This window comes from Rhea pennata, chromosome 25 (assembly GCF_028389875.1).
Source record: "Rhea pennata isolate bPtePen1 chromosome 25, bPtePen1.pri, whole genome shotgun sequence".
NCBI classification, from domain to species: Eukaryota; Metazoa; Chordata; class Aves; order Rheiformes; family Rheidae; genus Rhea; species Rhea pennata.
In genome coordinates, this window is record NC_084687.1 from 2,184,802 (window position 1) to 2,209,749 (window position 24,948).

A 24,948-nucleotide genomic window follows, 5' to 3' on the forward strand; every position below is an offset into this window, starting at 1 on the left:
GCTGAGTTGCTGTTTGCAGCCACCCAAGTTTTGATGGGGTATGTAGGTTGCTTGGAGGTGCCCTAGGGGTCTTGGAGGCAGCAGGAGGGATCTGATCTTTGTCCTCTCTCCTGTAGGTCACCACCTTCAGTTCAAAGAGCTGTGATGCTAAGCAGAGACGCGTGCCCATACCAGAAGTGACCATCTTGCTCAGCCTTGGAGGAAAACAGCCCTCCTTCATCTGACTCTTTCTCAGCATGTCTGGGCAGCCCAAATATCCCCCATATGCTCCATGTTCTACTCTCAGCTTGGGCTCCCCATTGAGACGTGTCTCCAAGGGTGGCTTCATTCTCCTCTGAACAACATCTCTGTGGCTTGTTGATGCTCTAGCCCCACCAAAAGGCATCAGAGCAGCAGCACAAGGTGCTGCAGCAGCCCAGCAGTGATGAACAGCTGAGTGGAGGGATTTCAATCTGCAAGAGCCTCTTCAGTGGAAAGGACATCTCTCCATCCCCATGGGAGCGACGCTGGCTTCCACTTAAGCCTCAGTGGATGCCCAGGCAGGAGGGATGGATGAGCCCCCAACATTCACCTGCCTGCTGCCCTCTTCAGCACTGGCTCCCCACAGTCTGTGAGAGCCCATAGTGATGTGATTGGGGCCCTGCAGCTCCACAGTGCCTGCTACCTGCCCCGTGAGCACCTCTAGAACCCTCACCTTACACGTTGTATCCCACCATGATGTGCGAGGTGATGCCCACCATCAGCGAGGGGGACCCTCTGGGCCCCCAGCAGGGCCCCGACGCTGATGCCGACTTTGAGCAGCTGATGGTGAACATGCTGGATGAGAGGGACAAGCTACTGGATACGCTGCGGGAGACCCGCGAGACTCTCTCTGTCACCCAGAGCCGCTTGCAGGAGACCCTGCGGGAGCGGGATCAGCTTCAGAGGCAGTTGAACTCGGCCCTCCCACAGGTAAGGATCCAGCCCCAAGAAGAGCAAGAACGTGTATTGAGGTACGTGAGGGGGATCAGCCACTTGGGGTGATTTTTAGCCCATTCTTTTACAAAGGCTGTCCTGGTATTATAGTGGTGATGGTGCCAGTTATGTTGCACCTCATGCCAAGAATAAAACGTGTAAGCTCTCCCAAGCCAAGCCAGAACCAGGGTAGACATCTCCCATTCTCCTCCATACTCTGTTGACCTGTTAGCCTGTGTGCGGAAGCATGGGACCATAATCCCCCTGTTAGCGTATGGGGAAGGGGTGGAAGCTTCCTGAGGATGCTCCAAGGAGGATGGGGAGGCAGACTCGGAGCTCACACTAGGTCTCTGGTACTAAACAGCACATGGGGAGGGGATTACGCATTTCGGGTGGTGTGTCTGGCTTGCTGCCTCCAGCTGGCCCCTCAAGGCATAGGGCAGCCCTTGGTTTCATGAGTTGCCCATCTCCACCTCACTTCCCTTCTGCTTACAGTCTCTGAACAGGGACATCAGCCATGTTCCTTCTTTGCTGCTGGGAAGGAATCCTCTCCCTGTCCCTTCTCTTGCCGAGAGGGCTCCTTTCCAGCCGTTCCATTGCCCCAGGGGGCAAGGGAGAGATATAGACTTTCTGTGCCTGAGAGGGGACGTTGGATGCTGCCAAGCAAAGGCCGCTGCCTCCTCTCTCTGCCCAACTTATTTCTAGTCCCAAGATCCTAATTTCTGGAGGATATTCTCAGTGCACTGCTTTGCTTCTCCTTGAGCAAGAGGTCTTCACCCCCAAATCAGGGCTAGAGCCCTGCTCTGCTCCCTTTCAGCTGTGGGCACCAATGCCACAGGAAAAGTTTTTGCAGTGGGATGGGGCTTCTTTGCACCCAGAAATTACTCTGGACACATTAAGGGATCCAGGCTTGGCTCTACAGACTTTCTGAAGGGGCTGGCAGGACTAAGCCATGGGAAAGGGATGCTTGAGCAGGCTACTTGGCTCGACCTGGGCAGGGTGGGCACATGGAAAGACCAGGTCTGGCAGCATTCACCCACTGAGGCAAGCTGTGCCACCAGCCCTCCTTTGTGGTGCCTCACTGTGATGCTGGCACAGTGTGGAGATCAGGGCAATGTGATGGGTCTATCTCTTCCCTGAACTGGAGCAGAAAGAAGCACATGAGGAAGTTGCCGGAGGTCTGGGCTCAGTGAGCAGTCTGGGGCACAGGGGAACTGGGTTTTGCCCATGGCCCTGCTGGGATTTGTGGCTCTGCTTGAGAGCCTTGTGATGTTCTCCCCTGGCTCCTCCACTGACAGGCCCTGCTGCAGGTACTCTAGAGGCCTGGATTTGAGTTCTGCTTGTGCAAGCAGAGATGCTCAGGCTGGGAAGGGAAGCAGGGAAGCGTTACAGGGATGCACAGGAGAGATCTGAGCTGCCCACCTTCCCTTCAGGACCCTGTGGGGAACAGGATTCGGGGAAATTTTGCACCTCTCTGTTGTGGGTGTGATGCAGGAAGAGCCAGCCAAGAGCCCAGCAGGCAGGGGAAGCAGGAGGCTTGAAAGTCTTACATCCATGTGACTGTGCTGCTCCTGAAATCTTGTTGCTTTGGCTGCCTGCTGCAGTGTGGGTCACCCAAGAGAGCCAGCTTGGGAGATGGTCAATGGACTGAAATAGGTGGCAGGAGCTCTGGCCAGAGCTTGGGCTGATGGCCAGTCAATTCTCAGCATCCCTCCTCTACTCTGGATGGAGGGAAGCAGCCTGTGGGGAAGACAACCCATGTCCCGGTGCATGGTGCTGGACTGGTCCTGCCTTTCCTCAGCTTGCCAAAAGCAAAAAGCCCAGACATGCTTCCGCAGGAGCTCCTGGAGCCTCTGTGAATGGGTTGCTCCCTGTCCCCAGAGATGCTCTGTGAAGTGCCCCCGCTGCCCCCGCAGATGGTTCTCCAAGTGCCCAGTGTGCAGGCACAACCACTGTCACCTTCTGTGTGCTGGTGGCTCGCATCCCCTGTGTTCCAGGCTCCCCTGCTAACGCATGGCTGGAGAGAGCAAGCCAGGTCACCCTGAGCACACACCACCCGCCCCGCCACAGCCGCCTCGGATTAAGGGACCGTGCGGATTTAGTCTCCGCTGCGGCTGCAATAAAGGGTCGCCCATGCCTCGGCACGGGCAATGTACAAGCAGAGAAAAGCAAACTGGGTCACCGCAAAGAGTCTCTGCGTCAACACGCTGCACCGACGAGCTCACTGGGTGCCCTGCGCCCGGCCAGGGCTGCCGGTCCCTCCAGCTCCCCTGCACCTCAGCAAGGGATGTGATTAGTGCAGGTGGCAGATGGGGAATTTCCCTGAGCTCCCGCTGTTTCCTGCCGCCCGCCTCTCCCAACAAGCCCCATTTCTTCCCTGGCATTGGCGGGCAGGCTGTCCACCCCGCGGCTCTGCACCCGGGCACGGCGGCCCCCAGCGCCCTTAGCCCCAGCCTTCATCGGAGATGAGGCCTCAGCATGAATGCGGGGAGCCAACCCAAAGGCTCTCACCTGCCCAATGGGATTAACCCCAGCATGTGCATGTACCAGGTAAGCAGGATGCGTCCGGTTTCTCCTCTGGGGTGCAGGGCGTAGGCACACGTCAGAGGCTTTCCAGGTGCATGTCTCGTCCTGTTCCTCCTCCTCCTCCCTCTCTGTGAACCTCCTGAAATCTTCTTTGCCCTGGTGTTTATTGCAACGAGTCAGATTCCATCAGGACAGAATAATCTCTGACTGCTGGGTTGCCTGAAGAAACCCTGGTTTTTGGGCAGGTTGGGCATTCACAACCCTCGATTATCACCCACAAGCCTGATAACTCTTCCCGGTATCTCTAGAGAGCCCGAGCCCTGGCTGGGCAGAGGATGTGCGTAGGGAGGTTGGGGGGGCAGGTTGGTGGCAAGGGGATGTGGCAGTCTGCATGCATTTAGGGGATTGGGGCAGCCAGGTGCTGCTGCCTCTGCATGGGGTCCAGAGCACCGGCTGGGCATATCCCAAAGGCCAGTGATGCTCTAGGGCCTGCTCTTCTCCAGTACCGGCGTACTGGGTCCCAGGCTGCAATGCCAGGTCGCCTCTTGGTTGGTGAAAGCAGTCTTTTCTCCCCAGCTGGAACAGATAGGGGACATATGTGTCTGGGGCAGACCCACAAATGAAGCAGGCAAGGTTGCTCCAGGGATGCTCCAACCTGCAGCTCCTGGTCCCTCATGCCCTTGTGGGGCCAGGTGTCAAATGGTTGAGCTTCCACCCCCCCATTACCTGTGGGGGCACCCTGCAGCCCCTAAAAGGCAGAACTGCAGGGCGATTTCCTGGGCAGACTAAGCTGCCTTAATGCTTCTTACATGATTTATTTATTCATGTGGGAGCGCAGAATGCGACTTAATCGGACTGAAAGCTCTCGACTCCAATCCCTCTCCCCTCCCTGCTGTTCGGCGGGTGTGCAGCTGAGCGCTGGTGCTGAGGACCAAGGCCTGGCTGGGGGTATGGGTGCTCTCAGAAGCACTCCAGGGCCCTGGGCATGGTGCCAGCTCCCTCCTGTCTGGCTGCTCAGCTCAGCTCCCCTCCCTGCTTTTCTGTTGTAAATGTGATGCAGGAATGCAAGGTGCAGGACACCAGGTGTGTCCAGATGTGTTCCCAGTGCAGGTCCCATGTGGGACAGCAATTCTCCCTGCCCCCCGACAACTGGGGGCTTGCAAGATTCCCTGTCCCCAGCAGCATGAGAGGGAGATCAGGCTCCCAAATTTCACAGTGGCTGCTGGTACCAACGTCCTTGGAAACCTTCTGCAAATCTTCCATTATGGCCCCTCTCTGCTATGCCCTCGCTGTGTCTCAGAGCTGCCTAGGGAGCAGAGAGCAGGGCTTTTAGGATGGACAGACCCACTAAGATCCCCGAGGTCCCTGGAGGTGCCTGTGAGCCCACCTCCATCCCCCCAATTCCTCCCGTTTCATTAACAAACCTGCCTAGCGTACATGCTTACAAAGAGCAACGTGAAAATACAAACCCCAAAGACTCTAACTGGGGGAAAACAGGAGAAGCTTTTTAAGCATCTCAAGATTTTGGATGAGGAGGGAGGGATCCCGCAGCTCAGCTTTGAACCCTTAGGGCTGGCTGTTTTCCTATGGGACAAGGGTGCTGAGGTTTGGATTCCTGCTTGCTTGGCTGTATGTATATCCCCCTCTGAGCAATGCTGGGCAGAAATATGGAAGTCGTAGCTGGATGCCAAGAGTGGGAGACACATCTTCCCCATGGATGGTCCCCACAGAGTCATGGCACTGGCTGGAAGGGCCAGGACGTGCTGCTGTGCTGCCCGGCATTGACAGTGAGCAATGGTTGAAGCCTTGGGTTTGCCTAGTGGGATTTAATCTTCATAATCCCATGCCACATGTTGTCAGGGGTTGTGTTTATCCCCCAGACAGTGACTTAGGGCTTTCTCGTAATTCTTCTGCTCCGCTCTTGGGACAGCAAGGAGAAACCGGGAGGATGGGTCTGCCTCCTCCCAGCCTGTCATCCACATGGGTGGATGGAGTTCCATCCCTCACTCACCAAGTAAGCAACACTGATTTCCCATCACAGGCAGCCTTCCCACATTTCCCTCTGTTTGCAAAAACCCAGCTGTCAGGTGCAATCATTCCAATTAGGGGCCTTAAAATGTCATTAATCATGCAACTGGAGCCAATTTATTCCTGGGTGTGTTGGAGCAGTCACCATGCCCATACCATGAGATGGGGGATTTTGCTTGCTTTGGTGAGATCCTGGCAGATCCTTGTTTGTGCTGCAAGAGGCAAAAGACAGCTTGCAGCTGACAATTTTGCCTCTTGGCCTTTTCCTGAAGGATGTTTCTGCATCTAGGTGGGTTTGGATAGGTTATAGCTCTTGAAGTCCCTTATATCTCTGGGAGCTCAGCTTGGGAGCTCCTGGGAGAATGGTCATGCTTCTTTTTCATTGGGTTGTCTTCGAGCTGTCTTCTGCCAGTACAAAGGGACTGAGCTTCATAAATCTCTCCTTGGTTTCCTAGTTGTCTCCATGTAGCTGGTTTTTTGGCCTCCCTCCAGCTTTTCTCCATCCCTTTCCCACTGTCAGTGACTGCAGGGCCACCCTGCACATCCTTCCCTTTCCTGTCACTAGTGCCCATTCAGCAGCTTGTATGGCTGAGGTGGGTGATCCCCAAACCCAGGACATGACCAGCATTGACCAAATAGTGATCAGCACTGAGCCACCATGCATCATTTCAATATCTTGTGCAGTGCTCTGGGTTCTTCTCATGCTCATCTTCAGTCATGCTCATCTGGCTTTGGATGGTTTGATTTTAATCCAACTTAGCCGTCTCCCAGGTTGCTGGGCTTCCCGCAGGGCTCCTGAGGACTCTCAGAGCTTCCCAGCTCTGTGTCTAATCGTCATTCATTTGATTGAAGATCAGGCACTTCTTCTTCACTTTCTAATCCATTTATAGGTGTCCCTGCTTAGTTTGAAAGCTTATTGGAACCAGGTGCAGGCAGCGGGCACCACTGCATCTCCTGGAATATTCCTTGCCAAGGCAAAGGAAGAAGAAAGTCATGCAGATCTTCTTCTGCCACTTTGCTGAGGCTTAGGGAAATTTTGTGCCTGTGGATCAGGGTAAAAGCTGTAGCTGATGGTGTAGCCCAGTCTCCTTCAGCCCCAGCCTGGGCACCAAGGGATTGTCTATAGATGGGAGTCAGAGATGGCTTGTCCTCATGGTCCCCAAGCTCATGTGGTGACCCTGACGTGGGAGCAAGGTCACTGTGCTGGGTCAGGCATCTGGCACAGCTGGGGCTAGTGGAGGTAGCTATGGGCAGGTGATGAAGTGGTGGTGTGACTCTGAGGGCATCACACTGAGACTTGCAAATCGTCTCCCTTACTGTTTCCTGCTGTCACATCTTACTGCTGGGACTGCTGCTAGTTGCAGTGATTAAAGTCTCCTTTTCCCAGAATTTCCCCAAGAAAGGACAGTTATTGTCTCTTTTTGCAGCAATGGATGCCCCAAGCCTGACAGCCTGGTTGTTGCACAGAATGAGGGATCTGGCCAGTCGTTCCTGGCATGGGTCGGGTAATACAAACCCATGTACGTGTCAATCTTTTGAGTCCTGTTACTTCCTCTGGGCCATGCAGGACACAGGTTAACCCAGGAATATTCACCCCACAGGGGCCACCTTTGCACCCTGTGGCTGCTCTTGGGCTACCCATAGCTCTAAATTTGGGAGCAGAGCCACATGCAGGGCGTGGGCAAACCCCGCTGAGCCGACAACAGTGCTTGAAGCAGTTCCACTGATGCTGGAAGAAAATTATCAGCAGGGAGGAGGGCTAGGAGAGGGCCAGGCACTCCAGGCACCCTGATGGAGTGGGATTGGGGCAGGATCTTCATGTTCTGCCCCTGTCAGCTCAGGATGTGCCTGTGTCTGGAGCTGTTGCCCACTTTGACCTGCTCACCCATCGATTATGCTGGGTTAGATGAGGGGGCTGCATGTCTTTCTGCAGCAGATTTTTGCTCTCTTTTAATCTCACCTTTTGGGATGAAAACATGATTGCTGGTGCAATCTGTACAGCTTCTTTAGCCCCAGAGGCCATGCAGGCATTGCGAGTGATGACGGGTGAGCACTGGCAATCACTGTTTCTGCCATGGCATCCCTCTTTGATTCCTGCCTCCAAAGCTTTGTCCTGTTCTCCCACACTGCAGGCAGCATCATTTGCTGCCTCATTGTACCCTGCATTTGCAATATATCAGGTATCTCTAACCTAGCTGGGCTTCCTACCCCACACACCTGCAGGTTTCCAAAGAGCGTGAGTGAGGAGAGCATCCACCTCTGCAACCCCAGCCTCCCCCACCAGCCATGGGGCAGAACGAGTGTTTTAGCCCTCCACAAATGTGGGAGCCTTGAGGTCCCTGCCGAGTGCTGGAGGAAAGTCAGCAGCCGATGTGCTTCATCGCTCCCTGTTATAGCTCAGGCTGCTGACAACAGGCCCTGGGGACTTCACAGCTGCGAGGATGCTTTTACTGAGCTCCATAAGCCTCCCTGTCTTTATCCTGGTGTATCGAGGGACTTGGAGAGTGACGTATCCCTAAATCTGAACCAGCCATCAATATATGGGCACCTAATCTCGGCACCGCTAACTGCTCTTGCTGCAGCTCTTGCATGCTTTCCCCTCGCCAGCTTTCCAAGTCCAGCGTAATCCGCACGGATGCTCACAAGCCACTCGCTCTTGCGTACAGCCCTTGCATAACTCGAGGACACGCACATGCAAGCGTGTGCCACTGGCCTCTGACAAGCCTTAATCTCCGGAGGCTGGGGAGAGCCTGGCTCTGGGAAAGCCTTGGCCAAGTCCAGTGACCTCCCCAGGAGCCGGCTCTGTGGTAGGCTTTGCTGTACTTTTTGGAGCTGCAAGATGGCCCGAGAGCAGACGTGGGATGGTCACTCAGCACGACTGGGGCTGTAAGCAGGGTGCTGAGATTGTTTGGGGGAATGATGGATGGAGATGGGGCTGGAGAAGTCTCTGGGGAAGTGATAGGGCAGGAGCAGGGCTGGAAAGGAGCCTGGAAGGTCAGATCCTGGAGTGAAGATGTCAAGGGGCAGCAGCCCCGAGGTATGGTGATGGGCAGAAGGGTAGCACTCTATAGAGACAGTAACTTTGGCTGCTGTGACTGCTCTTTCCCTTCCTCCCCATTGGTGCATGTGGCAGACTCAGGTCCTGTCCCACCATGGGGTCTCAGAGTGTCACTCTGACACCATCATCCTCATATCAATCGCAGACTGAAAAGCACTGTGAGAGCAGGAATTGGGGATGCAGAGGGCAGGATCTCTTCGAAGGCCTAGGCCAGGTCAACCTCTTCCCATGGCAAAGCTAAACCCTTGTCCAGGGAATCTCCTATTAGCCTGCAAGGATGAAACAACAGGAAATCTGCTGCCTGGCATACAGAGGTGCCGTGTCCTGGGAGAGGACCAGTGTTGGGGTTTCAGGCAACCCTGCCTTGCAAACAACTCCAAAAATTATGACTTTTGGGGAAAGGTGCCTCCATTCAGGGTCAGGTGTTCAGGAATCAGCCGTTGGAGGTAAAAACAATCCCATCCAACACAGTCACGCTCTTGCGCTGTCGAAGAGGGTTTCAGACAGAGACTAGACATCAGTATGAGCTGTGTGGAGCATGGGGAGAGAAGGGAGAGGAAAAAATTGATTGGGACAAATAGGTTTAAAAGCTCTTCATTTCTTGGCAAGATGTCAGCTGTTGCAGGAGGTTTCACTTTAAGTTGATCAGTGTTTAATTCAGCTTAAGCCTGAATGTTTTGCTTCAATTTTAAGATTTGGGGCTTTTTAACATGAAAATTAGAGTGAAGAAGAATTTCACACTGTAAAACTGCTCTCAGCCCCTCGTTGAAATTTGGTTTGTTAATGCTCAAACAAATCTCAGCTTCTGAAACCCTTTTCCTTTTTAGTTCTTCTCAGCAGTGGTGTGAAACCAATGTAAATTTATGAAGCGTTTTGGTGGTGCCCGTTTGCATTTTACACCCCCAAAAGCTCCAGCTGCAAAGTGTTGCTTAGCCTCAGCATGTACTGGTGACTAAACCAGCAACAGAGCCCTGAGAGCAGTGGGAGGATGCTTCTGGGCTAACCTGGACACTTGCTTTTCATTTTTAAAGAACAAATTAACCCTCCTACACCACGGAAAGTTCATAGCAGGTTTTCTTTCCCCTCCAGTATAGTCACAAGTGCAGTTGCTCTGTTTCTAAGGAACCCATAAGCTGTGCTGGGGGTTTATGGGTCTGCTTTGGTACTGCTCTGTGCCCAGCTCTTCCTTCCTGGCAGTGACCTACCAGGAAGGTCAGGTGGCCGGAGCAGGGACTGCTGGCATCTGCAAGACTGGTAGCCGGTGGGATACATCTTCCATTATGACCTGTCTCTCTTGGTTGGGACTTGGGCCTGGAAGGAGCTCATCAGGGCTTGCATCAGCACAGCTGCACAACGGCGCTTTGCTCCAAAACCTGTTACTTTCATCCAGGGGAGATGTGCATGCAACCCTGCTGGGTCAGCCTTGTCCCTTTTTGCCTGCATCCCAGAGGCTGCCAAAATCCGGGAGTAAAAAGGCACAAAGAGGGACAAGTCTACTTGGAAAGCTGGCCGAGTGGTTTGGGGCACCAAGGATGAAACCAGACAAGAATCTGCCTTTCTCTGAGTGCAATCTGAGCATCTCAGGCTAACACACTGACTCAGAGTGGTTGTTATCATTATCCTTGGAACAAAATTTTGGCTGAAGCCAGACCCTGAGGCCATGGACAGAGGTTTTCTCAGGGCCAGCGGATCCATCCTGACTGGCTGTGGCTTTGCAGTAAGTTTTGCCGGGACTCTCCAAGGCAGATGTGCTGCTGGGTTGTGTCAAGAAGACAGTGAGGATGGGAGCATACTGATGGCCTTGATTGGGATGCTTCAAATGCTGTCAAGTGCCTCTGGAGCTGCAAAGCGGTTTCTTGTGTCATTATTGATCAAAGCAAATGGATAAATATCAAGGTGTTGCATTCTCCCATGAAGCCCTTGGGGAGGCCAGGAATACATCACCTCCCTGCCTGGTTGTGCTTCTCCTTCGATTTCTCTCTGTTCCCCTCTTCCCATCCCCTTCATTCACTGACCGGGTGCCAGATGGGAGCTGCTCCATGCTGGGGATCCTGGTGGCAGGGCCAGCACACTGGCTCTCGCTCCGTCGAGTGCTCCCTGCTTACAGCTCTGATGCTGTGATATGCCCTGATTTCTGTAGGAGTTTGCAACGCTGACACGGGAGCTCAGTGCATGTCGAGAGCAGCTCCTGGAGAGGGAAGAGGAGATCTCAGAGCTGAAAGCCGAGCGCAATAACACCCGGGTAAGCATAAATCTCTCTTGTTCAGGTCTCAACTCCCAGGTCTCAACACTGGGCACTGCGACCTGCTGAGTCGGTATCCATATGGTGAGGGTGGTAAGAACCTTGCACTTACTCTCTTGCAGCTCTTGCTAGAGCACCTGGAGTGCTTGGTGTCAAGGCATGAGCGGTCCCTGAGGATGACCGTGGTCAAGCGCCAGGCCCAGTCACCGTCTGGGGTCTCCAGTGAGGTCGAGGTGCTCAAAGCACTTAAGTCGCTGTTTGAGCACCACAAGGCACTAGATGAAAAGGTGAGATGAGCTACTGGGACTTCTCCCTCCTGGCTCACTCCGTGAGCATCCTTCACTCAGAACCAACCATCGAGGCTTTCTGACCCAACCTTCCTCCTTCTCCCCCGGGTGGCTTGGCCTTGTCTCTCCCTCTGGATGCCATTTTTGTTGTTAAACCAGGTGGTGACACATGGTGCCTCAGCAGCAAGTTTTAAGTTTTTGGATAGCCAAAAGCTGCAGCACCATGATGTTACACATCAGTCCTCCAGACGGGTTTGCCATTAAGTTCAGCGTAGCAATCTGTGCCACAGCTGCCTTTGCATGTGCATGGGAACATCAGATTGAGCAGAGCTCAGAGCGCTCAACTTCCAGCTCCAGGGCATCCCCTGTGCAGACTTATCCCCACAGCCATAGGCTGATAGTGCTGAAATACAATGGCTCAGACCTGAGCTGCAGTCACAGAATCAAGCTGATGGGGCTGCTGAGTGGATGCTGCAGGGTTTAAGTTGCAGGGAGATTGTTGGGGACAGGGATCTTTCTTCCCTGGCTCTCTTGCCTGGAGGAAGTGAGTACTGGCATTTGAGACCCTGATGTGGTCTTTGCCTTAGGACCCACAACTGCTCCTTCTGACTCATTTGCCTTGGGCATCTCCCTGCTCTGTTTAAAGATGTCTTGAAGGTACCTCAGCCTTGAGTCTCTTCCAAGAGTCACTTTTTCCCAGGCTGTTCCTCTCCAGTGTGCTTTCTCTCCCTCAGGTGATGGGATGGAGCATCCCTGCCCTAAGATTACTGAGCCTGTGCCCTGGATGTGATCCACCTGAGCCTGGCAGTCAGCTGGATAAAAGGGGCTAGGAGTTTGCCTGGCTCTTGGACACCTTCACTACAGATAAGTAACAGCCTTTCCCATTATCTTGCACAACTGCAGGTCCGAGAGCGCTTGCGAGCAGCGTTAGAGCGAGTGGCAGCCTTAGAGGAGCAGCTTGTGGATGCCCATCGGCAGGTAAGAGGGACATCTGGCATCCTGTGCTGTGGCCCTTGCTGAGGCAACTGGTGGGCAGGGACTGCTTGATACACTAGAGAGTGTGTTAGACCTAATTTGTGAATTCATGTTGAATTTGGTGAAATTCAGCCCCCAGAATGATCATACAAATTGGAAAAATGGCTCTCAACATTTTTAATGTAACAGGTTTAATTCATATCAAGGCTTGTGCATGCTTAGTATTTACAAAGAAACCAATAGTTCCATGAAACCTTTTTTCTCACACATGAGGTTTTCCTCTGTTCTTTTGCCATTTGAGTTTTCGTTTCATTGACAAAAGCAAGCAGAACCTGAATCATTTCAGCTGGCTGATAGTGACTTTGCTTGTTGAGGTTTTCTGTGCCTTAGCAAAGACCCTGCTCCAAGCACATTGTCTCACATAGCGCTGGTGCAGGGCTCCTCTGTCTCCCTCCAATATTTAGCCTGTTCATCTTGGAACCCAACCATGGCTGCCAAAAAGAGCTAGCTTGACCCATTAAGGCCTCAGTCTGGCAAAATTTTGCTATTTCCAGTTGCCAGGGCATATCTCTCAATAATTTTCTGGGCTTGATGGGGAGACAGCACTTGGCTTTCGGATCCCTTGCAAAGAGCTTTTCCCCCATCCTTCACAGTGGAGCAAGGCACAAAACAAGGGTTTATCTCCTGCTCCTGCTGCTTATGTTGTATTGGGTCTGGTAATTTTGCTTGTATCTGAAGTGCTTCCCAGGAGGCAGGGCTCAGCTCATGTGGAAACACCTCGCTGCGGGGGCTCAGGCTCCTCACATGGCCATAACAAGCATCACTTTGTCAATACAAGATGCAGCTTCATCCTGCATCAGTGCTGTGCCTTCATTTCACCCTCTCATACCCTGCATAGGACCTCCGCCTCCCTCTGTTTTCTTCAGCCTTTCCCTCCAGTTTACACTGAGCAATAGGCACTGGTTGAATATGATGGTTGCTCTTAAAGATGGAGGAAGCTGTTGGGAAGCTACTTGCAATTGAGAGGTCAGGACACCCAATCTGTGCCCCACAGATGTGGAACCCATCCTAAACAGCATCTGCCTTTGCTTCTCCCAGTAGGTGGCTGGTGGCCTCTATCTGCCTCCCCAACACTGTGCAGGGGTCGATTGCCTTCCCTGTCCTCCTGTACCAGACCTGGGTGCAGCAAGACTGATGTCACCCAGGGCCCAACCAGCTAGTCCTGTCAGCTCTCTCTGATCAATTAACTCCTGTTGTCTTGCAGGTGGCCACTCTGCAGCAAGGCCCTGTGCGGGAGGCCCCAGCAGGAGAACGGGATGAAAGGGAGCCCAAGGAGCCAGCACCGAAGCTTCCCTGGAAGGTAGGAGCCCTGAAAATACCTACTCTGGCTGTGTTCGCTGAGCCACAGTTTCTCCAATCCCCATGTTGCTGCCTACAGGAAGCTGAATCACCCCTGGACATTTGAAAACCTTTTCCCCTCTCCATTGGGTCTAATTGGGACATTTCCCTTTGGAAATGCCCTTCCCTGCTAGGTGGATACAGGCCAAGTAGGCCATTTCCCAGTGCAGGGATATCTATGCTCCTATTTGGACACTTACTAGGACTCTGCTTCCCAGGGATGCTCTGTGCATTCAGGAGTTCATCCCTCAACTATTCCTGTCCCACTGAGCCTGCGAGGAGCCGTGTCTCTGGTTAGTGGAGACTGTTCACAGCGGTTCCCAGAGCGCCACCTCCCTGGGCTCCCCAGCATCTCCCCATCACACTAGCTCCCTGCAGGGCCATGTTTGTTTGCTGGGTAGTCTCAGGCAATGCCAGCCCATGCTTTGGGACAGCCAGGCATCCACATCCCTCTCTGCTGGCTTGCAGCGGCTCTCCAACGGCTCCGTCCACCCCGACGATGAGGCAGGGCGTGTGGTGGAGCTGCAGGAGCTCCTGGAGAAGCAAAATTTTGAAGTGGTCCAGGCGAAGGAGCGCATCTCTGCTTTGGCTGCCAGCGTCGCCGAGCTGGAGGAGGATCTGGGCACTGCCAGGAAAGATCTGATCAAATCGGAGGAGATGAGCAGCAAGTACCAGAGGGACCTCAGAGAGGTTAGGCACTGTCTTGTCACACTGTAAACCCCATCCCAGGCCCCGCTGCAGCTTCAGAGATGCTCACAGTTGCTCCACACTCTGGGCTGGGGAGGGATTGTAACTCCTATTGTACATGCAGAAAGGAGGGTGAAGGCATGGGAAAGGCCAGCATTTCCCAAAATAGACCACTACCTTTGGGGGCTTTTTAGGCAGTCCATCAGCAGGACTTCCCTGAGGTTGTGAGTAGATGCCAAGGAACCGAAGTGTGCTGCAGACTCAGAGCAATGAGCCATGCTCATCCTAGCAGAAAGGATGGGTTTGCTGTGATTAGCTGACTAACCTGTTGTTACTCCCCCACTCTACTGTCCTTCGTCCCTGTATAAAGCAAGATTTTTATTGTGTGCTTGGACTTGGAGGGTGTCCCAGGCTTACAGGAGTGGTATGGCTGGTGGTTCCCAAATTGAAGGTTACAGATCAGGACCACAAATGGGGAAAAGGGCTGGGGAAGCACCAGGACCCCCACTTTAGTGCTCCACTCATATGGGACATGACTGCCCCATTGCTCTGTCAGGCTCTGGCTCAGAAAGAGGACATGGAGGAGAGGATCACCACACTGGAGAAACGCTACCTGGCAGCCCAGCGAGAAGCCACCTCCATCCATGACCTCAACGACAAGCTGGAAAGCGAGCTGGCCAACAAGGAGTCCCTGCACCGCCAGGTACCACTGCTGGTGTGGATGGAGTGGTGCAGCACTGGTCTTGCAAGGGGCTAGACCAAACTGGCACATCCTAGCTGGGTGAACCACCATCCTTCCCCCACCTTGAAACACCCCATCTGTGTGCTTGAGACTGTGTCAGATGATAGCCAGGAGCAGACGTTGGAGAGACAGGGCTAATCACCAGTTCCAGATGCAGTTGTAGCCACAGACTCAGTGGCACCATGTGTAGGAAGCATGTGCAGACAGCATCTTGGGCGGGATTTGGAATGGAATTGAAATGGGAAGCATCAGACCCTCCTGGTCCAGCCATGTGTCAACCACAGTGGTGGGAGCAGAATGTATTTTCCCCCATCACCCTTTCCTCCAACCTGGGACTAGTCCCTCCCAGTTGGGACCAGCTCACAGCTGGACCTGAAGGCTCCTACCATTCCAGACATTTGGAAGGGAGAAGTAGGCACTGGGGATAAGATGTGGGCAAGCCTTGGTGCCAGGGACCCTATTGTGCTTCATCCTGCAGTGTGAGGAGAAAGCCCGGCACCTACAAGAGTTACTGGAACTGGCGGAGCAGAAGCTGCAGCAGACGATGAGGAAAGCAGAGACGCTGCCTGAGGTGGAAGCAGAGCTGGCTCAGCGCATCGCGGCACTCACCAAGGCAAGTGTGCAGGGTGCTGAGGGATGACCAGGCCAGGAAAGCATGAAGGAACCAGAGGAGAGACAGGTCTGGCCACCTGTGTCCAGTGACAGAGCCCCAAGCCGGCAGCCCATTGCTCCTCAGTGTTCTGGCAAGTCCCCAAGCCATCCTTGCAGGCTCAAGGCTCCCCGCTCTCATTTCAGCTGTGGAGTGCCTCCATCTCCGATTCCCTTGCTAGCATGGTCATTTGGGGGCTGACAGCACAGCAAACTGTGGTGGGGATAGAGGCAGTGGGAGGTAATGCTGCATTCTGGGGAGGGATGCCACAAGGCAGGAGGGACCACAAAATTTTGGGGAGCACCATCGAAGAGGGTTGCTCTGCTTCTCCTAGGCAGAAGAGAGGCACGGGAGCATCGAGGAGCACCTCCGGCAGCTGGAGAGCCAGCTGGAGGAGAAGAACCAGGAGCTGGCAAGGGTAAGTGCTGCTCAACCCAGATGGGGGGAGTCCTTGCGGGTCCTGGTCCAGCTTCAGTTCCTTCTCACTTTGGCATGCAGGTGCCTGGGCATACCGCAACAGGCTGACTCAGCTGATATCTCCAGTGCACAATGGAGAGAAAGGTCTCGTTAGTCCTTTCCCAGTCAGGATCTCTCTGTCTGGAGTCACTCAGAAGCTGATGATGGTCTCTGCTGCCAGCTGGGCAGTGATTTTCCTGTCTCCCTGGCATCCTTTCTTGTTGTTAATGTGTCTCCTATACTCCTTTCCCTGTGCCACCCCCTTGCTCCCTGCATGATGCCTGCAGCTCAGGTCATTGCCCAGGCAGTGCCAGGCATGGACAGAAGCACCAAGCCAGGAGCCCAAACACTGGGCAGACAGGGAAGCTCATCCCCATATCTGCATTCTGGGCTACTTGGCAGATGGAGCATGGCAGAAGCCATGAAGTATCCAGACTGGCTCTGGCAGCTTTTTGCACCAACCTGGATCAGTAACAGAACTGGACTGAGGATTTTTGGGAGTAAAGAGCATGACCCTTCAAAGAAGTGGGAGGCTGAGCCAAGGTGTTACAGGATACACAGTTGCTGCCATGCTCCTCACCAGCAGTCAAGCTTTTTTTTTTTTTTTTTTTTTTTTTTTTTGCGATGCTCATTTCTTAGGTTACCCTGGCAGCATTACAGCACGTGACCCAGCTCTGGGTCCTGCTGGGGAAGGTCCAGGTTGTGGTGCCCCAGGGCAGAGATTTGGAGAAACCTTTGTGAATCCAGAGCATTGGTACTTACTGAGGTCTGGAAGGTGTCCTCAAATTGTGACTGTCCTCATGTCAGGGGATTCTCTCTGGAGAGCATCTCTGGGCCCTGCCTTGTCTTTTTAGAAGCAGACCTACAAATAGCTGGTTGTCCTCTTGACCTCCTGATGCTGATGGTATTGCTGTGCATTTCAGCCCACATCCCATTACCATTAAAACACTAATGTTTTGAAGGCATTTGAGTGCAAAGCACTCTTCTGAAATCACGTTTTGCACTGAAGCTTTATTTGTTTGCAAGAGCTGACCAAAAGTGTCAGAGCTGAGCCTACCCTCTTCCTTGCTGATCTCAAGGATAGGCACTGGTGGGACCTGCCCTTACCCTGGCTGGGCAACTCCTGAGCATCATCACATGGGGTTGCTGCTTACAAGACAGAGACCTGTTGGCATTGCTTGTTTGGGGGACATGAACTGAGGCAGAGCCCCACTGCCACCGATGCTTTATGCCTACCATCCTCCATGCAGGCATCACGGTTGTCTTTGGGGCTCTTGCACCCATGCTATGCTTCACAGAGGTCTCCACACTGCATCATGCGTGATTTTATTTGCACATCCCAGCTTCCCTGGAGTGTCCCGGGGCAGTTGGAGATACATGGGTCAAGCTTTGGGCACTGTCAGGCAGATAAAGGTGCATCTCTTTGGATGCTGTCTACTCCGTGCTTCAACCCTGCTTGGGAAACATATGGGGCAGAGAGCAGCAGAGCCCCAGTGGAGGGTGTGATCTGTGCTATAAGGGTGGGTTTCCTCGCAAAGCTGGGCGCGGTGGATCACCTGTTACACCAACAGTGGAAACAATGTAGTAAGGGGACATTGAACCTCTCCTGACTCTCCAAGGTCGGAGGAGCAGGTATGAAGTCCCCTCCTGCCACAAGCAGCCCCAAGGACTGATGTGGCCATCCGCTACTTGCCATTGCAGGCCCGCCAGCGGGAGAAGATGAACGAGGAACACAACAAGCGGCTCTCAGACACTGTGGACCGTCTACTGAGCGAGTCCAATGAGCGACTGCAACTGCACCTGAAGGAAAGGATGGCAGCTTTGGAGGAGAAGGTAGTGGCTGCAGTGCTGGAGCAAGGGGTCCTCTGGGTCCTCGGGAGGGTGAGGGGTCTGCATCCCCTCTGGTGCAGAGCCTCAGTCAGCTGCAGTGCAAAGGTTGGAAGTACTCATGCAGGGATGGAGAAATGATCACATACAGGATGCCAGCCGGACACCAAGGCTGATGGGAATGCAGGGAAGTGCATTCTGCACTGCACCCTTGCCTCTGGCCAGCCCTCACCCTGCAAGACCCATTCCCCACCCCCTCTCACGTCCGATGGCAGCAGGATTTGCCCTGCTCTATTCCCTCGCTTCCCTGTGCCTTCCTCTGCTCATCCTTAACCACAGCCTGTGCCTGGCTGGCACAACAAAACCCTCACTGCATTTTGCAGGAGAAAACACAGCATTTACCCTCTCCCACATCCTGCCCCCTGCACATGCTGCCTTGAAACTTTCCTGTCCCCTAGCCTTGCTGGTGGACTCATCTGCCTTCTGCAGCCTGGGGCAGAGTCCGTGAGCAGCCTTCCGCCTCCCACCCTGCTTGCCCCGGGGGAGCTGGGCTTTCCTTTGCAGGAGCTGCTGCCCCAGTGTGATTGCAATTAACTGGGAGAGCAGGTAGCTCAGAGCAAGGGGTATCCTTGCCTTGCAGAGGGGAAATCAGCCCTTGATAATTATCCTCTGTTTCGGTTCCTGCAGGAGCCAGGCTCCCCCCATGAATCAAATCATGCAGAGATGCATCCTCAAGCTGATGCATCTGGGACCAGGTCTGTCTCCAAGCTGCTCTGCACCTCCTGTCCCCAACCAGAGCCAGCTGAACGAGCATGTCCAGCTGTTTGGCTGACATCTGAGCAGCTCTGGATAAAGAGCAGGACCCAGCAGATGAGATTGAGTCCAAATTCCCGCCCCTGGTGGGGAACAGGGACCAGAGTGGTGGCACATTGTAAAGTGGCATCACTGGCTCCCCAGCCTGCTGCTGGCACTGGTTCACCCACAGAGTTTGTCTGAATCTTTCTGGGGCAAAAATGATGCTGAAATGCCTGCCCAGCTGTCAGCGCTGTCAATACTTCCCCAAAAAAGAGCATCAGGTTAGACAGTCTCAAGTTCACCACGTTTTTCTCCTGCCTTTTCGCTAGCATAGATGCAGGGGACTCTTTTGCCCTTGACCCAGCTGCTCGAGGAGTTGATCTCCTCTCATCTACATTTCCTAGTCTTTAAATGCTGCCTATCAAATCTCTAATCACCACTCACCCACCATGGCTGTGCTGTGGCTGTGGTGTGAGACAGGAATCAGGCCACAGCAGCCCTACTTGAGGAGCAGGAGGTTTGCAGAGAAGACTGGTTTGCAGGCAGGTAGGTGAGGAAAAGGTCGGGGAACCATTGCCATCATTCCTGCCTCACATCCATCACCCTGTGCATGCGGTGATTCCACACTGGCCATCTCTGGGAGGCCACAAGGCCACAGCTGCTTCCTAAATGGTCTCTCTTTTTCTTTCCTGTTTTTGTTCCCTTTTCTTTTGTTTCATTTTTCAAAGAACACATTGTTACAAGAGCTGGAAAATACACAAAAGCAGATAGAGGAACACCAGCACGACAAGGTAAATGCTGCTGCAGGGAGCCTGCCCTAGTGACTGCGCTTCCTCGCTCCTAATCCCTGGCTAGTGGCAATCACGCCTCCTAAAAATACCCTAGTTACGGAAGAGCTGGGATCCCAAAGCACCCAGCAGCAGGAGGCCACAAACTAACTCACGCAGTGGCTGGATGGAAGCTGCCACCCGCCTTCCCGGAGACCCCTGGTTCGGTTCCCTAACAGGCACGTTCAGTCCCATCTCCGTATTTCTATCACACTCATCCATCCCTGACCCCCACCAAGGACAGCAGCGAGGCAGGGGTTGCTTCACCTGTGTTTCCAGAGGGTTTTCCAGCGTGCTTAGCTGCTCTTTGGTGTGGCCTGGCCGCAAGGGACAGTCCTGTCAAGACAGCCACAAGCCTTCTCCCTTGAGGCTTTTCTCACCCCCTTGCTCAGCTTGGGGAAAGATTTGCTCCACATCCAGGTTGCAACAGGCCCTGCAGGTCTTTGTGCCTCTCCTGCTCTTAGATGAGGTGTCCCAGTAGGGTCTGCAAGATGAGTCCCCATTGTCCTGAGCCGGAAAGCCAGGGGGGCTGCACCTTTGGAAGTGATGGGACTTTTTGGGATGTGCCCTGTGTCTAGTGCATGGCTGGGGGGATCCGTGGGCTGCTTTTCCTGTCACCCAGGGCCTCTGCTCTCCCAGCTGCTCCCTGCTCATGGCGAGGATGTACAGGCAAAGGTCCAGCTCCCTGGCCATGGCTGATAAGCTCCAGGCAGAGTCAGAGCTTGGAGGCTCATGTGATGCTGCTCGCATGTTGCCCAGCCCCGGTTCGGTGTGTTTGTACAGAGGGCTGGATCTTGCTGTGCCTGGAGGAACCCATCTGCCCTGCCTCCCTGCTCAGCTGCAACCTCCCTCCTTGCGTCTCCCACAGTACAACCTGACCACTTAGCACAGACCCAAGCTCCTGGTGAGGACGGGGCTGGCAGTGGGAGGAATAGGGCCACTGTTAGATTTGTCTAGCAGGTTCCTCACTGCCAACCTTTTGCCGAGGTGAATGCATGCGTTCAGCCTGGAGCAAAGCCAGAGCATCCTAGTGGGACCGATTCTCCTTCATCTCTCAAACTAGCATTGCTTCCAGCACACGCGTGTCTGTCTGTCTGTCTGGCCTGTGATCACTCCCTCCCTTCGCGGCATCACTCCAGCATGGTCATTCACTATCGCCTGCATGAGCTATTTCTTTACTGATGTATCAAAGGTGCTTTGAACCTTGGAAGGGAATTTTTAAAGAGAATATAAATATGAAAATAGCTGAGGACATGGATTGCACAAAATGTGGCCACTCTACAGAGCAAAACCAACCCCTGTCTGTCTTTTGTCTCATCCCGAACAGCGACGGTTGTCAGACGAGATTGACAAACTGAGACTGGAGGTTGATCAGCTCAAGACCAGAAGTGGGACATTTGTGGAGAGCGTGCACACAAGGTAAGGGTCCAGCTGCCAAAGCCTTTGCCAGCCTACATGCTGGCTCGCATCCATGCATCCATGGCTTTGGGGGTGGTTTGCTCTTGGAGCACGATTTACCCTCCCTCCCCCGCACCTCCCCTTCCCCAAAATGCAGCTGGCATCAGACTTTCATGGATTTGCTGAGCTTCAGTCCAGGGCTGTGGGGTGGCTCCTCACAGCAGGGTCAGCTACAGCTGCACTGTCCCCAGTGTGGATCTGTCCTGGGGAAAGACACTGACGCTTCAGAAAAGCCCAGCTGAACTGAATGGCCCAAACTTTGCTCTTCTGAGGATAAAGAAAACACTGGGCATCATTTTTCTTTCCATGCAAAGGGTGCAACCTCTTTCAGTTGTCTTGGGGTGGTTTTACCCAGGCAGTCAGTGCCACAGTACTATCCTCGCTGCGTGGCTCAAACTGGCACTGACTATGCAGGGATTTCTTCCTTCCTGCTAATTTTTAGTCTTGCAAAGTCCCTATGAAAGCTGGATGTTCACCAAATGTCTTTTCCCTCCTGGTACATTGGGAATGGGTTGGTGGGGAAGGAGAAAGCTCTCACCCAGTGATGTCCCAGAGGCACAGAGATCCCCATGTAGTGCTGTGCTCTGCAATGGTGCTTTCAAGGTGTTGGAGGCAAAAGAGAATGAACCTCCCGATTTTTATCTCCTCTCCATGATGGCTCTCTCACACCTTTGCGTTTAAAGTTGGCTGGGAGAAGGGGGAATCCCAGCCTAGAGCAGCAGGAGGAAAGGTGAGTCCATTAGGTCTCAGTCTCCAGGACTGGATGAGGGGACGAGCACCACTGCAAGAAAAGCAGGAACAGCCACGGAAAGTAAGAAAAGGAGGCTACTAGTGCTGCACACTATCCTCTCCTGAGCCTTCACAACTTGGATTACAGGCAGCGAGGGAATGCCAGTACTGACCATCAGCTGCAAAAATTCACCTCTTATGAAGGAATGAAAAGATGGAAAGGAGCTGATGTAAAAGCTTCAAATATGTCAGCAGCTAGGACAGAGAGGAGAGGGACTGGCTGCTTCGTGTCTGCCATGGAGAGAAGAAACGAGGAAGAACGCGGAAGAGATTGTGAGGATGAAGGACAACCAAGTGCTGGTGAAGTGTCTGGGGTGAATGTGAGATTTCCTTGTGTGGGTTTGTAAGAACAGCAGAGACAATTTTTTCCTCAGGAAAATTCAGCAGAAATCTTGAGTTACAGAGGTTGAAGTAATCCCCTAGATGAAATGTCAGCTTTTGTCTAAGGTTTCTTTATCTGTTTTTAGCTCAGAAGCAGCTTGTCAGCAGCTCCACCGCTTAAATCCCCTTGAAACCTTGGGCTGCACCTTCATCTGCAAACACCTAGCTGATGCCAAGCCAAGCTGCTCACATTAGCAATTTTGTCTGGGCTCAGTAAGATACTGGGATAGGGAGCCTGGACCTGTATCTCTGCTGGGAACCAGACCCACCATGGTGGAAAAATACTGATCTGCTCTGGAAAGCCTGTATTCCAGGGTCCTTTTTCCTTAAATCACACCAAAAATCCTTATGGCTCCTCTTACAATTCGTACAGGGAGTAACGATCCTATTCTCTGCAAAGGGGCTTCACTCAGCAGCATGAATGGGTCTCTAAGGCGAGGAGAGCTGACCCAATAGCTGCCTTTTACTTGCCTTTCCATCAGCTCAGTGTCCAGTGGGATAGACACCAGTCACACATCCCCCACTAGATAAACAAGTCATCTTCCGTGCATGGAGAGCTGCCATTGCTGCCTTGCACTTTCTACAGGCTCATGCAAATGTCACTGAATTGGCAACATCAGGATCACCTTTACAGGCATTTCTATGCGACAAGGCAAGGCGGAGGTATCCAATTAGTACCACAAGTGGCAAAAAGTGTCTTCATGTCCAAATACTGTATTGCTCTGCCCAGCACATGAACCCATTGCCGAGCGTTGCCCGAGCTTGGAAGAAGAGAATGAAGAATTCCCAGATTCTTTCTGATGGGGGACTCCAAGAGATGCTCATGTTCCCACACCCAGAAAATCTGTTTCAAATGGGACTTTATTCATCAGGGCTTTTTGTGAAAATGTTAAAGAAAACTTAAAAAAAAAAAGAAGGAAAGCTCCCAGGTTGGCTCCAGTTCTGCACCCTGGGGATGGGGAGGAAGAGCGTAAGGGGACTCTGGGGCTATACACATTGAGAGGTGCTCAACGTGTCTTCCCCTCTCCTGTGTTTGGAGAGGAGAAGACAGGAGGGGACTGTGCAGCCAAAGGCTTTGTAATGGACCTGCTATACTGTGTTTTCAACCAGATCTAGCTGGATGTCCATGTAGGTACTGTAGCAAAGGAGGAGGTAGCAGCAGGGTAGTGCCCAAGGCTAGGGGTGCTACAGCCTGCAACCACATCTCCAGGGCCAGGATGTGGAGAGCAAGGCTCCCTTCCCTTCTAGAGTCTGATTTTGCACCCTCTTTCATTCGGAGCAAGTGGCAGTGCTTGGGGGGCATCCTGGAGCAGCACCATCCTCTTGCTCCTCTATACTGGGCAAGACTGGGTTGCTAGTGGAGCAACCAGGAGCATCCTTGCACAGAGCAGCCTCCACAATGGACTCTTTCCTCCCAGGTCCCACATGGGCAGCACCACAGACCTGCGCTTTCCGCTGAGCACCGTGGTCCATGCCCCTACTGAGACCTTTGGGACAGCCCCAGGCCTGCCTCGGGCCCAGAAGGGTCGATTCGCCACGCGGCGAGAGGAGCCAGCCAAGGTAACCCATCTTCATGCTGCCGCTGGTTCGAGATCACCTTCTAGGTGCTTAGCTGTGGTCTCCTGGCTTGGATGCTGACCTCACATGTGGGCATTTCCACTGAACTGGGGACATGGGGCAATTTCCTTCACCTAGCGCCTACGTGGGAGTAATCCAGCAGGAAAGGTTTTGCCTTGGGATCATGTTGACTGCTACTTGGAGGCTTCCAGTTTGGCTTTCAGAGACATGGGGTTGCTGTGCATGAACAGTGAATTTTTCCCCTCAGGACTGGGAGCAGGCCCAGGCAGGCAGCGTTCTGGCCGCGGGGCCTCATGCATTCGACAGTGACCCCGAGATCTCTGATGTGGACGAGGACGACCGTGAGACGCTCTTCAGTTCCATGGATGTGCTCTCTCCCAGCGGGCACTCAGATGCCCAGACGTTGGCCATGATGCTCCAGGAGCAACTGGACGCCATCAATGAGGAGATCAGGTAGTATCCACAGCCAAAAACTGATACTGTCTTGTTCTGAAATGGCTCCATGGGGCCACGGACTGCCAGGTCGTGGGAGGAGGTCTGATGCCCTGAGACTGAGGTCTTGGTCCGACTTCAGCCAGGGAAGAAGCTCCAGGACATCCAGCCACAGGGCTCTGTCCTTCCCTTCCTGTGGCTGCCTATCCCTCAGCTATGCCAGTGCTGGCTTGCTGAAAGAATTGCTGTTGAAAAGCAGCCCTCCAGTAAAATTTTAAATGAAATTGGGATCCCTCTGTGCCCTGGTTTCCATGGATCCTGATGGGTCTTGCTGCCATTCCTAGAGACCAGGGGCTCAAGTCATGGCACCTTTGGTGCGTTTACATGGTGTGGGGGAAAAAGCCCATGGCTGGGAGGTGTGAAATGGTCAGGGACTGCCACCAGAAAGGTGGGAACCGGAAGCTCTGATCTCTGATGCTCCCCCAGGATGATCCAAGAGGAGAAGGAGTCTACTGAGCTTCGTGCAGAGGAGCTGGAGACCCGTGTGACGAGTGGCAGCATGGAGGGCCTGAACCTCACCCAACTGTGCAAAAGAGCCTCCATCCCCACCTCACTGACAGCCCTGTCCCTGGCCAGCTCATCCCCACCACTCAGTGGGCGCTCCACCCCCAAGCTGTCCTCCCGCAGCGCTGCTCAGGACCTCGACCGTATGGGGATCATGACGCTGGTGAGATGGCACACGGGACCAGTGGGAGCCTAGGGCAGGGGATGAAGCTGAACAGGGGGTGCACGTGTGGCTGACTAGGGTGTGTGCACGGGTGTATGGGGGTGTGACATGGAATGGGGTGCCTGTGTTTGT

General features: G+C 53.6%; 1 protein-coding gene across 1 annotated transcript in view; it reads left to right on the forward strand.

Moving 5' to 3' along the window:
* Nucleotides 1–714: 714 nt before the first annotated feature.
* PPFIA4 (PTPRF interacting protein alpha 4) overlaps nt 715–24,948 on the forward strand; it is a 37,747-nt gene continuing 13,513 nt past the window's right edge. The window contains exons 1-14 of the mRNA XM_062594763.1: nt 715–951; nt 10,707–10,808; nt 10,931–11,095; nt 11,999–12,073; nt 13,335–13,430; nt 13,937–14,158; nt 14,712–14,858; nt 15,881–15,964; nt 17,704–17,835; nt 19,353–19,415; nt 20,779–20,870; nt 23,498–23,639; nt 23,905–24,110; nt 24,576–24,816. Coding sequence (XP_062450747.1) covers nt 715–951; nt 10,707–10,808; nt 10,931–11,095; nt 11,999–12,073; nt 13,335–13,430; nt 13,937–14,158; nt 14,712–14,858; nt 15,881–15,964; nt 17,704–17,835; nt 19,353–19,415; nt 20,779–20,870; nt 23,498–23,639; nt 23,905–24,110; nt 24,576–24,816 — 2,004 coding nt within the window. The remainder of the gene's footprint in view (nt 952–10,706; nt 10,809–10,930; nt 11,096–11,998; nt 12,074–13,334; nt 13,431–13,936; nt 14,159–14,711; nt 14,859–15,880; nt 15,965–17,703; nt 17,836–19,352; nt 19,416–20,778; nt 20,871–23,497; nt 23,640–23,904; nt 24,111–24,575; nt 24,817–24,948) is intronic.